At 36.0% G+C, this 12,885-nt stretch overlaps 1 protein-coding gene across 3 annotated transcripts in view; it reads right to left on the bottom strand.

The window, feature by feature from the left end:
- Positions 1 to 4,350: 4,350 nt before the first annotated feature.
- PKIA (cAMP-dependent protein kinase inhibitor alpha) overlaps positions 4,351 to 12,885 on the bottom strand; it is a 46,212-nt gene continuing 37,677 nt past the window's right edge. The window contains exons 2-4 of one of the 3 annotated variants that reach the window (XM_039344692.1): positions 11,828 to 12,032; positions 7,744 to 7,921; positions 4,367 to 6,473 (exon numbers count right to left, since the gene is read on the bottom strand). In XM_039344692.1, coding sequence (XP_039200626.1) covers positions 6,394 to 6,473; positions 7,744 to 7,894 — 231 coding nt within the window. In that variant the 5' untranslated portion in view covers positions 7,895 to 7,921; positions 11,828 to 12,032 and the 3' untranslated portion in view covers positions 4,367 to 6,393. Of the gene's footprint in view, positions 6,474 to 7,743; positions 7,922 to 11,827; positions 12,033 to 12,885 lie in introns of all 3 variants that reach the window. The other 2 variants (XM_039344693.1, XM_039344691.1) reach the window with 2 other exon arrangements.

Genomic DNA, 12,885 nt, shown 5'->3' with positions numbered 1-12,885 from the left:
GCACATTTTAAGTTCATCTTTTTTAAAAGAATACATATAAGGATATTTTAATGTTTACAGCTCAGCATGGGTACACAATACTTACTGTAATAAAAGAACAGATGAATTATTGTCAACAATGGTCAGAATGAATATTAGGTAAAGGAGTATCTGTTAAGGGGACAGTTGAAAGTGTAGTATATCCCGAAACTACTTTCTGAATGAGAAGATCAAAATCTGCTTGATGGCATCTGTAGTGTCACAATCCAAGCCCTGTGTCATTTGTACATGCCATTTGATTTTGATCATCATCTGCAAATGGTCCTGGGCTGAAGATAAAGTTGTATTATTGATGTCAACAATTTATTAATATAGAAGTGCAGTTTTTTTGGATCATGTTGAAAAGGTGCTTAAAGCCTCATGAAAGCTGTACGTTTTTATGGCTTCATTTGGCAGTGTTTGAATTAAGGAGATACCAAAAGTACATATATTTTGGTTCAAAAAAAAAAAGTTGTGAGTAAGAGGCTTTAGAACCCATATTTCTAATTATTATCAATAATTATCATTTTCCTCCCTTCACCTCTCTGCCTTTCTTTACTGATGTTCTACTGTGTATACTTATAAGTCATTACATGTCATCCCATGTGCCAACTTGTAAGATCATGGCAATGAACTGAAGTAATGAGGTTTGATGCTCTTTATAATTCAAAAGGTGAATTACAGAATATAGAAGACAATCTAGACCTAGGTGAGACACCAACATTGATCAATACCCAACCATAACTACTCTCTAAAGAATTCCCCATTCTCACACATTTTTTTAAGAATGCGGAGACTGCCAGAGAATGGAGTATGCTCTCACGCAATCTCTGGATCCTCTAGAAGTTGTGTGGGAGGGCTGTGCTCTCATGCGGTCTGCAGAGCTCCAAAAATCACAAGCAAACTGCATGCTTTCATGTGATTTTTGGAGGATGCAGAAGCCAAAGAGCAAGTTGCTTCATGAATGAAGGCCTTGTGTGATATGGAGCTGCCTTGGGTAGGCTGCAGGGGCTGACCAACAGTAAGAGAACACCACCTGGAGATAAGGGGTGCAAATCAGATCCTGGGGATCATATACATGAGTGGACTATATATTTAAAAATAAATGAATATGTAAAGATTGTTTTTCTTTTGTTCGGGGGTGATGGAGGCAGGAGGTGACATATGAGCAGAGTCAAGTGAGGCATTTTCTGAATTTTTGACATGCTGAGCCCAAAAAGTTCACCATCACTGGTTCAATGTGTTATGCAACCCCAGAAAATGTTTAAGCAAAGTATTTTTGTTTAATCATGAACAAATACGTTATGTGCTATAAACATAGCCACAATGACAGTCAAAAGTTCAGTGTGTCATCAGATTTGCAGATCTGCAAAATTATGAACAAATAAGCAAATTCTTCTCATTAAATCATAAAAACAAAAAAATGTCAACAAGGTGTCTTTCTAGAATAATTTGTTTTTAAAAATAATTTATAATGGTGAAAACATAGTGTTAGAACTCCCCCTGCTGGCTCTGAAAAATAATTCTGCACATTTTTTCAGAAGTATAGAAAGTTGGAAGTTATGATATTGCTGTTGTAGCATCACTGGGATCATGCGATCACAATTTGGTTGCTTGCCAGCAAGCTCAGAGTTATGATGGTAAGAATATCCCCCAATCATGATTGCCATTTGCAACCTTTACTGGTAGCTTCCAACAAGCAAAGTAATGGACTGCCGGCAGGAGGTTGCAAATGGTGATCACACGATGTGGTGCCTAATGACTACATGTGGTTCATTTAACAACAGCAACTGGAACTGCCACAAGTGTCGTAAGTTGGTGCGATTATGTGACATTAACACTAAGCTGATTAGAGGGGTTACCCGTCACAATTACTGGCATTAAGCGAGGACTACCTGTTTGTTTTGTAGGTTGTTTCACTAAATGCACAAACTATTGCACAAAATGCTGTAATCTACTGCAGCAGTCTCCAACATTTCCGGCTTTGTGGACTGGCGGGTGGGGAGAAGAGGGGATAATTCCCCATGAGCAGGTGAGCACGTGCAGCTTCATTTGTGCTTGCTCGTCCACTGTACATGCAAGTGGAGTTGCTTCTGTGGCCAGTTCTGAACAGGCTGCAGTCCAGTGGTTGGGGACCTCTGATCTATTGCATAATTATTTACAATTTCATTACAAACCTGGCAATGTGTATGTTTCTTAAAGTGGCCAAGTTTGAGGACCCCTGATTTAAGGCAACTTGAAATGTGATATGTTTTTACATGTTTGTCCAAGACTCCCGTCCTGTTTTGATGTCACTGATGTCCCTTGGTAGCAAAGGAAATGTTGATAGAAACATACACATTGCCAGGTTTGGAATTTGTGATCAATTTATAATTGTTAGAATGTAGTGGTATCAGACGTATCCTTTCTGTAATCACTATATGGTTTATATGAAATTGCCTTGTATTCATGAGACATTTAGACCAAGATGGATTTCTGTACATTTCTGTAGCTTTGCTAACAATGTCTTAAGATCGTGTCCAAACTGTGGTACTGACTAGCATTTCTGCTCAACAAATTGTTGGCACTGTAGGTATTCCAAAAAGGACAGCATCCCTAAATTTCATCTTTTTTCTTACAATTGCAAATTCATTCACTAAAATCTCTCTGTAGATGGCAAGATTTATATAGCATACTTAACACATTGGCAAACCTTGTAATCTCATGTCCCTCTAAGATGGTAAATAAATTTATGAACCCCTTCCCTTAATAAATAAATCTAACAAGCTCTTCTTTGGTAGCAGTGAATGTGCCATCTGTTTAATATTAAATGGGTTCTTCACTATCAATTATTATCCCATTTATGTAAGCAGAGTTGGAATTCTTTCAGGACTTGTCCTGTTGTTGCCTTCTCAGAACACAGTATAAATTTGCATGTGCAAAATAAGAATTCTTACAGGGCTTTGACTCTGCAAGCAGATATGCTTTTTGCTCTGGACAGCAAAACATCCATTCACTATTGATTTGATGTATTTGCTGTTGACTAGTTGACGGCTGCCATGTAAGAGAGATCCATCCTTGCAACTCCTGTATGCCAAACAAGTAGGGCAATGTAACTGCTGGTGTCTTCTGGACTTCAGCTTTATGCATGCAAAGATGAGTCATACAAGAACTTGGTTCTGTTCTTGCTAGACAGCTTGTCTAGGGAAAGCAGATCTGAGTTCTCTCAGAATTCTGCTTTGCATACATGATACCCCAGTTACAACTATCCTCAGATTTAAACTTATACTTTGAGAAATTTTGCCCCAGTGCATGGAGATTGAAATTCCTCAAAATCATCTGCCTGGAAATCTTAACACTAGTTCTGAGATAAAACCAAGAAGAGAGAGAGGCTGTTAGGTAGCAAAAATAAACTATATATGAGAAGCACCTTTCCTCAAAATTGTCAACTTTATTTACAGGACCTGCATCTAGCTGTCTGCACAGCAATAGCAATAGCACTTAGACTTATATAACGCTTCATGCTTTACAGCACTCTGAGCAGCTTACAGTGTCAGCATATTGCCCCCAACAATCTGAGTACTCATTTTACAGACCTTGGAAGGATGGAAGGCTAAATCAACCTCGAGCCTGTTCAGGATTGAACTCCAGACTATGGGCAAAGTTAGCCTGCAGTACTGCATTCTAACCACTGCACCACTAGGACTCTCTGATCACTACCAAGATTTCCTACATCATAGATGTATATAAAACCATACATGGAATGAATATTGAAGTTTTTCTTCCTTTTTCTTCATAATGCTAGTACTTGAGATCATGTACTAAACTAGATACAGGGGACCAGCAGGAGAAAAAATCTTTTCACATACCGCATAGTTAAATTGTATATATTGCTAGCAACTTGCATGGTTTTAAAGATACTTGGAAAAGTTCATGAAGAATATTATTTACCGGAAGATGACAGGAAAGGGCTATTTCTTCCTAGTCTTGAAAATGCACATAGTTGGCCACTTAATAATACAGACTGCTGGGACAGATGGATGTAGAGGTGTAGTTCGTACACTTTTATGAGAGAAAAGGATGCTGATGACTTCTGGTGGGAGGCAGATCAAAACCCACAACCATTCAAGGAAAACCTGAAAGAAAATTCTATTTTTTAAGCAATAAGGAGGAAATAAAACAAAGTTAATTACAGTTAACAAATCTAGAGTTTCTGCATTTTAAATTTAGGCAGTAGTGAGAAATTGTTTTTTAAATACTGCATTTTATTTATTTACTTATTAAATTTTTATTCCATCTTTACTGTTTTTTATAAACAACTTTTTATAACTTTTAAAATGCTTGATTCTTTCCTTTTTTCCATATATTATTTGACAGCTCTCGTTCCATTTTTTTACTTTATTATTCTCTTGGATACCATGGTGTATCTTGTTAGGGAAAAAGTGCTATTCAAGATAGAATTGAGACTGTAAGGTCTGTCGAGGAGATAAACATGCTGTGTAATTAGAAAGACTATCATGCTTAACTTGTTCCCTAGAAGAAGTGGAGGATACCTGTTGCCAAGCTAGTTGAGATTTCTGGGAACCGAACTATAAAGAACATCCTATTGAGACGACTGCTTTAACAGATGTCATAGATATGCTAGGGCTGGCTTAGTGAGCACACTGCTTAAGTATACAAGTGACAGGCATGCACCATTTCCCAAAAGTGACCCATTCCTGCATGACATATCTCCAATGAGTCTAGAAGAGACAAAACTGATGAATCAGATTTGGCTATACATATTCTTGAACTCCTGAAGAGTGTTAGATGGGTTAGACATACAGTGCTTGCTGTAGAAGACAGGCACACTGTCAAGAGCTAAACATTAAATGATGAAGGTCATCAGAATAGAAACCTCAAGTTAACTTTTGATTGAAAGTAGAAGGTTCTTCAGTCAAAATACGCATATAACTAATGAGCGTCTATACAAGCAAAGACATGGAGAAGAATACTATGCTAATGAGCCATAAATATTCTGCTGGTTGTTATTTATTAACACTAATTACCAAATTCAATGCCAATTAAAATATTTACAGACCTCACACCAACAATGTCCATGTGACAACTGTAAAATAGTAATATTGTGAAAACAACAACCTTGGTCACAACAGTAATGTATGTTTTATTAACCAATGTTTAGATTTACTAAAAAGTGAAGTTATACTAATATTTTAATAAAATTGTAAGTATCTGAAAAGTGCACGGTATTTGAAACAAAGTTGAAAATATGTCCACTTTTTAAATAAAGAAACAAACATTAGGACTTGGGACAAATTGTGATTGATATCCATTTGATTGCCACAACAAAATAACTTTTTACTTTAATATTGATTGAAAAGTGAGAAGAGTCCAATTCTAAAAGCTATAATAAATTCTTCTTCATTTTAGGAAGTAGGTCTTTACTAAAGTGTTGGAGATTTTACCTCTCACCAGCTATGAGCTCATTTCTTTTATTTCTCACCCGCTATGAGCTCATATCTTTTAACATATATACTGTGCTTATTCTTGTACTTTAGCAATTACATAGTTGCCTGAACAACAAAAATACTCCTTAAAGAATTAAATATTCTTGGATTTCCAACTACCCACAAGCAAAGAACTGTACTGAGAACACAAGACACACCTGACTATACATTACTTATGTTAAAGGTTTCTCTTGTAAATGAAAGAATGCTGATTCCTAACTAAATGAGCAATTTCATCAGTTTAGCAATTGATTTGATGATCACGTGCACACAACACAGCAGAAAACAAAAACAAAACTCTAGCCCTTTCAAAACAAGTTGTAGAAAAATTCATTGTCACAGTTGCTTTCATAAGCATTTCAAAGGGCAGTGTGGAGCATCTAAATTGTACAATATAAAACATTGTAAGTAATGTGGCTGAAAACAGAGAAGCAGAGTTCTTTAAAAACAAACAGTGCTTCCTTTACAAGTGATTTTTTTTAATAGGTGAATACTCTAGCCAGACAATTTCAGAAGATCACTGAAGCCATTGTGATACAATCCAATTCAAGCTTCTGTTCACTTGAATGCTATTTGCTACAAGATCTACATCATTTTTATTTTGTATTTCAATGTGGCATTTGTTTATGAGATCCATCTGTCAACAAAGTCTCCTGATCAGTAACCAGGTCTCAACCATTACTAACAAAGGTAGAAAATGTTCTGTCTACTGTTACCACCTGCATTCCCTCTTTTTGTACTGCATTGTGCAGGTTCTGGTAACAAGATTCGTCCATTTTAAATTTATTTTTTGTTCAAGTGGCTTGCTCACAAGATGCAACCTTTTTTCAACAGGCTTTTGCAGTTGGAAAATATTTGTACAGTTTTAACTGTCAATCAACCTAAAACGTCAGCTTTCTTCTTTTGCTGCTTCTCCCTGGGCTTCCCCAGTTTGTTCGGTGGGGTTTCTCTGTGCATCTTCTTCCCCTTCTGCAAGAAACAACGATAATTTTTAGTAACAATATATGAACAATGCAACTGAAATTTGCACATTCCACTGTGTTCATATCTGGCAGATATAGAGGTCTTGGCTGCTTTTGAACAACACTAACTGGTTACCTAAATTTTATATAATGAACCTAAATTGTATAAAATGAGAGATTCAAACTATAGAAGCAGGCTGCCACTTAAGTAATGCAAAAATGCTGCAGAAGACATTAAATGGGACTTCATTATGTTAGAAATGATTGGATAGCATTCTATAGCCAGAGAACATGCCATTCCTAATGTTCTATCTAAGGAAACTGATTTTAGTATTTCAGAGGAGCAAATTTAATGACAGACATAAAACGTGTGGTATAGCATGTATGTATTGTTTTTTACATTCTCCCATACTTCATAATTATGGCATGTACCTCAGCATATTAGTTAGTTTAATGGCTGACTTTGAGACATACGAAGGGATAGACTATCATCTGTACCACTGTTCTTACCTTTCTTAAAATAGCTAAACGTGTGTGTGTGTATACACAAGTACACACACACACACACACACACACACACACACACGCATACATATAGTTCAAAAGCATTTTATAAGATGTATCTACAAGGAGTTAGTAGAACTCTATGTAGGGAGAATTTAACTATCACAACTATTAAATCAAATTGTCTCCTGAATTAACCTTGGCTTATGATCATTGCCTTTTGACCCTACATAGGTTATAAGTAAATTGGCCTATGATCTCCACCATGGCCATGAACCCTAGCTACTCTATATGAGATACTTACTTCCCTTTTCTGGAAATATGGGCTAAGCTATTCTTATAACAGCTGAGAAAAATTGCATCAATTCATCTCCTGGAAGTGATTTTTTAAAAAAATTCAGTAGTAATCATATTTATTCTAATATTGGCCTGAATAGCATACGACTCATCATATCAGCTAAAACTCACCACTAATAGGCTTAACAAACCCTTCTAAGTAGTTCATCCTTCCTGTCCCTCTACAACCATAGAAACAAAGGGGCTACTGATCCTAAAAGATCATAGGTACACCAAAGGTGCTATCATTTCTAAGCTATGAAGTGTTTATATGTCTATGTGCATATTCAAATTATACTTGATCAGTATATACGGAGTGTGTTTGTGCATATTTGTGAGTGTACACCAAGTATAAATTTAATAGTGCATAGATACCAAAACCTAAAACACTGTTTTCTAGAATGATGTCTCTTGCATAATTTTCTTTGGATCCTTACCAGTTTTATTTATATCAAGTTCAGATAATTTCAGGGATAGTTCACTAGAATTCCCACTTGTTGAAGACACAAGTATATCATGAAGAGCATTTCTTCTTCCAGTTCTTCCTGAAGCAATGAAATCTGCATATGTAGATTCCACATCAGTCATTGCTAACAAGTATCCTCATAGCAATATCTTAAAGAAAACATAAAGAAACACAGTCTCTTTACTACAAAGAAGGGCAAACATTTGCAAATGTTTTAATAATAATAATAATAGTAGTAGTAATAGTAGTAGTAGTAGTAGTAGTAGTAATAAAGTTGAATCTGCAGCCTAAATGTAGGAGATGTGATTGTTTGGACGCAACGTATTATCATATTTGGTGGTCATGTAAAAATATAAAGGCTTTTTGGATTAAGATTTGGTGGAATATTCAAAAATTTTTTAATAGAAGGATAAAATTTACACCACAGTTGTTTTTGTTAGGCATTATTGTTGATTGTGATGATAAAGAAATTATTTTAATGTTGAATTTAATTACAGCGGCAAGGCTGTTGATAGGGCAATACTCGAAGAAGGAATCTTTGCCTACTTTAGAGGAATGGTTTCTTAAAGTTTCTTATTTATCTGAAATGGCAAAAATTTTGGCTTATTTGAAAGATCAATCACAAGAGAAATACTTTTTGGTGTGGAAAAGATGGGTGAATTTTATACAGCACAAATATGAGATTAAAAAGTATTGTCTAGCTTTTGAATAATTTATGTTTAAAGTAACGATTAGAACTATTGTTTTGTTTTGTTTTTATATATTGGAGTTAAAGTATTTAAAATTTTGTTGTTTTTTTGAATGTATTTATAATTGTTTGATGTTTATTTAAGTTGTAAGGGTTTTTTTTTTTAGTTTTTATTAACCCTGTATTCAGCTCTGGGAAGTAGGGGGGAGGATGATGGGTGGGAGGTGGGGGTGGGAGAGGGGGATTATTTTATTGTAAAACTGTAAAAATTTTCAATAAAAAAAAAAGAGTTGGAAGGGACCTTGAAGGTCTTCTAGTCTAATCCCCTCCTTAGGCAAGAAACCCTATACAATTTCAGACAAATGGTTGTCCAATCTCTTCTTAAAAACTTCCAGTCTTGGAGCATTCACAACTTCCACAGGTTGTTCCACTGATTAATTGTTCTGTCAGGAAATTTCTCCTTAGTTCTAAGTTGCTTCTTTCTTTGATTATTTTCCATCCATTGCTTCTTGTCCTGCCTTCAGGTGCTTTGGAGAATAACTTGACTCCCTCTTCTGTGTGGCAACCCCTGAGATATTGGAATACTACTATTATGTCACCCCTAGTCCTTCTCTTCATTAAACTAGACGAGGGGTCTTCAAACTTGGCCCTTTTATAACGTGTGGACTTCAACTCCCAGAATTCCTCAGCCAGACCCCTGAACTAGACATACCCAATTCCAGCAACCGTTCTTTATATGTTTTAGCCTCCAGTTCCCTAGTCATCTTTGTTGCTCTTCTCTGGACTCTTTCTAAAGTCTTAACATCTTTTTTTACATCGTGGTGACCAAAACTAGATACAGTATTCCAAGTGTGGCCTTACCAAGGCATTATAAAGTGGTATTAACATTTCACATGATCTTGATTCTATACGTCTGTTAATGTAGCCTAACACTGTGTTGGCTTTTTTAGCAGCTTCTGTTGGCTTTTTTGGCAAGATACTTGATTTACAGTGAAATTTCATATGAGATGAAGGGTTTGGAGGATACTGTATCCAACAGGATACTGGACATAAAATCCCTAAGCAGGAACAGAACAGAAACAATAATTCTTATTGTACCACATACAATTATACTTAATGCTCCTAGTGACTATTCTATATACCTATCTCAAAAATAAGGGCCGACACTATCATAAAATAAGGGTCAAATGAAACAATATAAACAATAGATAAATAGTACCAAAGCACACCAAAATAAGAAGAAGCTATGTAGCTTACAATTTCATTTCTCAATTGCTTTTCAAAAAAACCCAGTCTTTATTATTTATGTTATTACGTTATTTTTTACAGTAAACTACCCAGAGTCACATAGTTGAAATGGTAAGAAAAATAAAGGAATCCCTGCTGATTTTAGTCCAGTAGTCATTGTCCACTATAGGGGGAGGTACTTTTCTCTGTTTCAAGCCATTGAGCCAGTGCTGTCCGAACACATTTTTGTGGTCATGTGGCCATCCTGACATCATGAAGTGCTGTTTCCTTCACATTGAACTGGTACCTATTCATCTACTCACATTTGCATGCTTTTGAACTGCTAGGCAGGAACTGGGGCAAGGATGGGAGCTCACTCTGTTGCATTGTGCTAGGTCTTGAACGTGGGCTGCCTGCTTTTCAGCCGACAAGCCCAGTATCTTAACTGCTGAGCTACTGCACCAGCTTAGAGTGGGGCAGAAATTTTATTAAATAAATAAGTAAGGTTTTAGGACATGGAGGATTTTGGCAGACCTTTGTTGGGAAAGTTCCATATCAATGTTGCTATAGCTGAGAAGACTTGTCAGCCTCTCTTCAGAGAGCTCACCAGAGGTGAACAGACATGGAAACTAAATCCCCTGTGCATACTATAGTGACAGCATGTAGTTGTCTATGTAGCATATCAGAGCAGTGTTCCTTGAATTGTGTTGTGTGGAAGGCCACAAACTGGTGCAAATCTTGAAAGAATCATTTATTTCTTTAAATATATATGCCGTCTAACAACTGTAGATGGTTCAAAAAGGAAAATAACAAATGAAAAAAACACAATACAATATAGAATAACATACAAAAATGAAATATATGGAGGATGACACAAAACCAGGCAGGAATGAAAAATAAACCCACATAATGCAAATAAGAGCTTTCTGGGTTTTGGGTCTTTTTAATTTCATCAGTTAAAGAACTCTATTTACAAATAAAGACATGTTTACATATCTCTTCCCAGACATCACACTGAAAGAACAAGAAAAATAATATAGCAATGTTGGATAAAAAGATCAAAGTAATGTAAGCTTTTAAATGAAGGAGCATTGAAGGTCCTATTCTTTTTCCTTCAACACATCTTGATAAAAATTATAATTATTTATTGATATTTTATTATTTAATCAATATGTCTATTTCTGTCTTCTTTTTTATGAAACAATTTATTTTGTTTCCTTAAATATATATTCATGTATAATATATATGTTATAATCAAAAAAGGAAGGAAAAGTTTAAGGTATCCATCTGCAGGGCACTTAAGAATTGGTACCTAGAACTATGATTTGGGTTAAAACTGAACAGCAGAGTCAAGCTAAGATATTTTTGTTAAAGTATGGTCTCCTCACTTCCACCAACATTTCTGCAATTGCTCATACAGGAGGTTATGTCAGTGGTGGTAGCAGCATCTAATAAGCACTTTTCTAGCAGGTTACAGCTATCCCCTCCTGAAGTGAAGAAGTGGATTTTGGGTTGAATGCAGTACTAAAAATGTTATTCTGTTCGGTGCCTTTTAATCAGTTTCTATAACCAACTGCTTTCAAATGGAAGAACACTCCTGAGGCAGACCTGCTGTCTTTACAAGTACTTGGATATTTTTAGCTTAACCTCTTTACTTGTGTGGTTTCCCCCTCTTCTTTTCCTTTGCTCAAGCAAGCCAAATCTAAAAAATGATAAGAGCCTTCATGGAGTCACTAGAACAGTTATTTGATAAACAGGAGGACAGGGATTAGGTACAACATTTTATGCAAGCTAAATATAGCCATATTGAATATCTCCAAGCAACTTATATATAAACAGCATGTGACACAGCCATCTGCTCAAACACATTGCTTTAATCTATTAAAGAACCTAAACTGGAGCTCATGAATTCATTAAATCTTTCCACAACAGAATTACCTCAAGAAATCTTCAAACTAACAAAAGGTTCTCTCATGCGTCCATAATTCATATCTGACAGACCTTTTTCTAGGACAAGGATGAAATGTTCACAAACTGCAAACTGTAATTCCAACATGAGCCAAAATTCATCATTATTAGAAGGATCTAAGCTTAGAAACTATAATTTTACCTTTACCTGATCACACTGTTTTATCCTTACCAGATAGTTTGAAGCTAGTTTTATTTGTTTATTGCATTTAAATTCCACTGAAATCCAGATCAACCTCAGGGGACACATGCCGTTCTGGGACACAAAGCACCAGCAAGAATGGCATGGGCTCTCTTTTTCCAGCACAATGCGGTTTCCAGGCCTAGAGCAGTTGGTATGAAGAAAATGATAGCCCAACTTCACAAGAACCATTTGTCTGCCAAAATAAATTGTACCACAACAAAATAAAAAAGAACAGAATGAGGATAGAATACTTTTGCAAACTATTCCTTAAATCTTATTCTTTTCTCATTAATCTAATTTTTTATTCACTTTTAGCAATCTTCATCTCATTCCTATGCAGGGTTTCATTTTGACGCTTTAAAAATCCTTATAGGACATAAATAGAATGCTGCCCTTTTCTCAGCTGGAAAATATTTAAAAGGATATACATCTTGCAACATACTTTTTAATTTACCTTCCCTATAACTTGGGGGCTTATCCCAGAGTGAGAAACTGTGGTCTTCAACATATTTTGGCTGAAAATTGTTAGGCTATCTGTAGCCTTCCAACACTCCATTTTTGCATCCTGATAATATCTTGGGCCAAAATGTTTGAAGAAGGGATTTTGGGAGTGGGGAAGAGGTGAAGTAGAGATAGCTAAAGGAATCCACCTTGCCTCTTTAAAACATCATTACCATCTGCCCATTCAATGATGTTGTTATAAGCCACATAATGTACAGTACTTACAGGTAAAAAAATTGTAACCAAAAAGATGCACCTGTAACCATAAGGATGTTGCGTAAGTGTTGCAAGACCTAAGTTCAAGTACTCACATCATATAGCATCCTAAGTAATTTTGATCAATCACTCCCCCCTACAACTTTATCCTTATTCCTATCATAAAGAGCTAAGCCAGTGATGGTGAACCTTTTAGAGACCGAGTGCCCAAACTTTAACCCAAAACCCGCTTATTTATTGCTGGGTGCCAGGTGGGCATGGCCCACTGGATGGGCGTGGCTGTAGTCATGGCAGATTGGGTAGGTGTGGCCAAGGTGGGCATGGTCACC

Source organism: Crotalus tigris, unplaced genomic scaffold (genome assembly GCF_016545835.1).
Source record: "Crotalus tigris isolate CLP2741 ecotype Arizona unplaced genomic scaffold, ASM1654583v1 scf7180000017935.1779662, whole genome shotgun sequence".
In the NCBI taxonomy this organism is placed as follows: domain Eukaryota; kingdom Metazoa; phylum Chordata; class Lepidosauria; order Squamata; family Viperidae; genus Crotalus; species Crotalus tigris.
The sequence above is the reverse complement of the archived record's forward strand: the minus strand, read 5'-3'. Positions and strand labels throughout refer to the sequence as shown.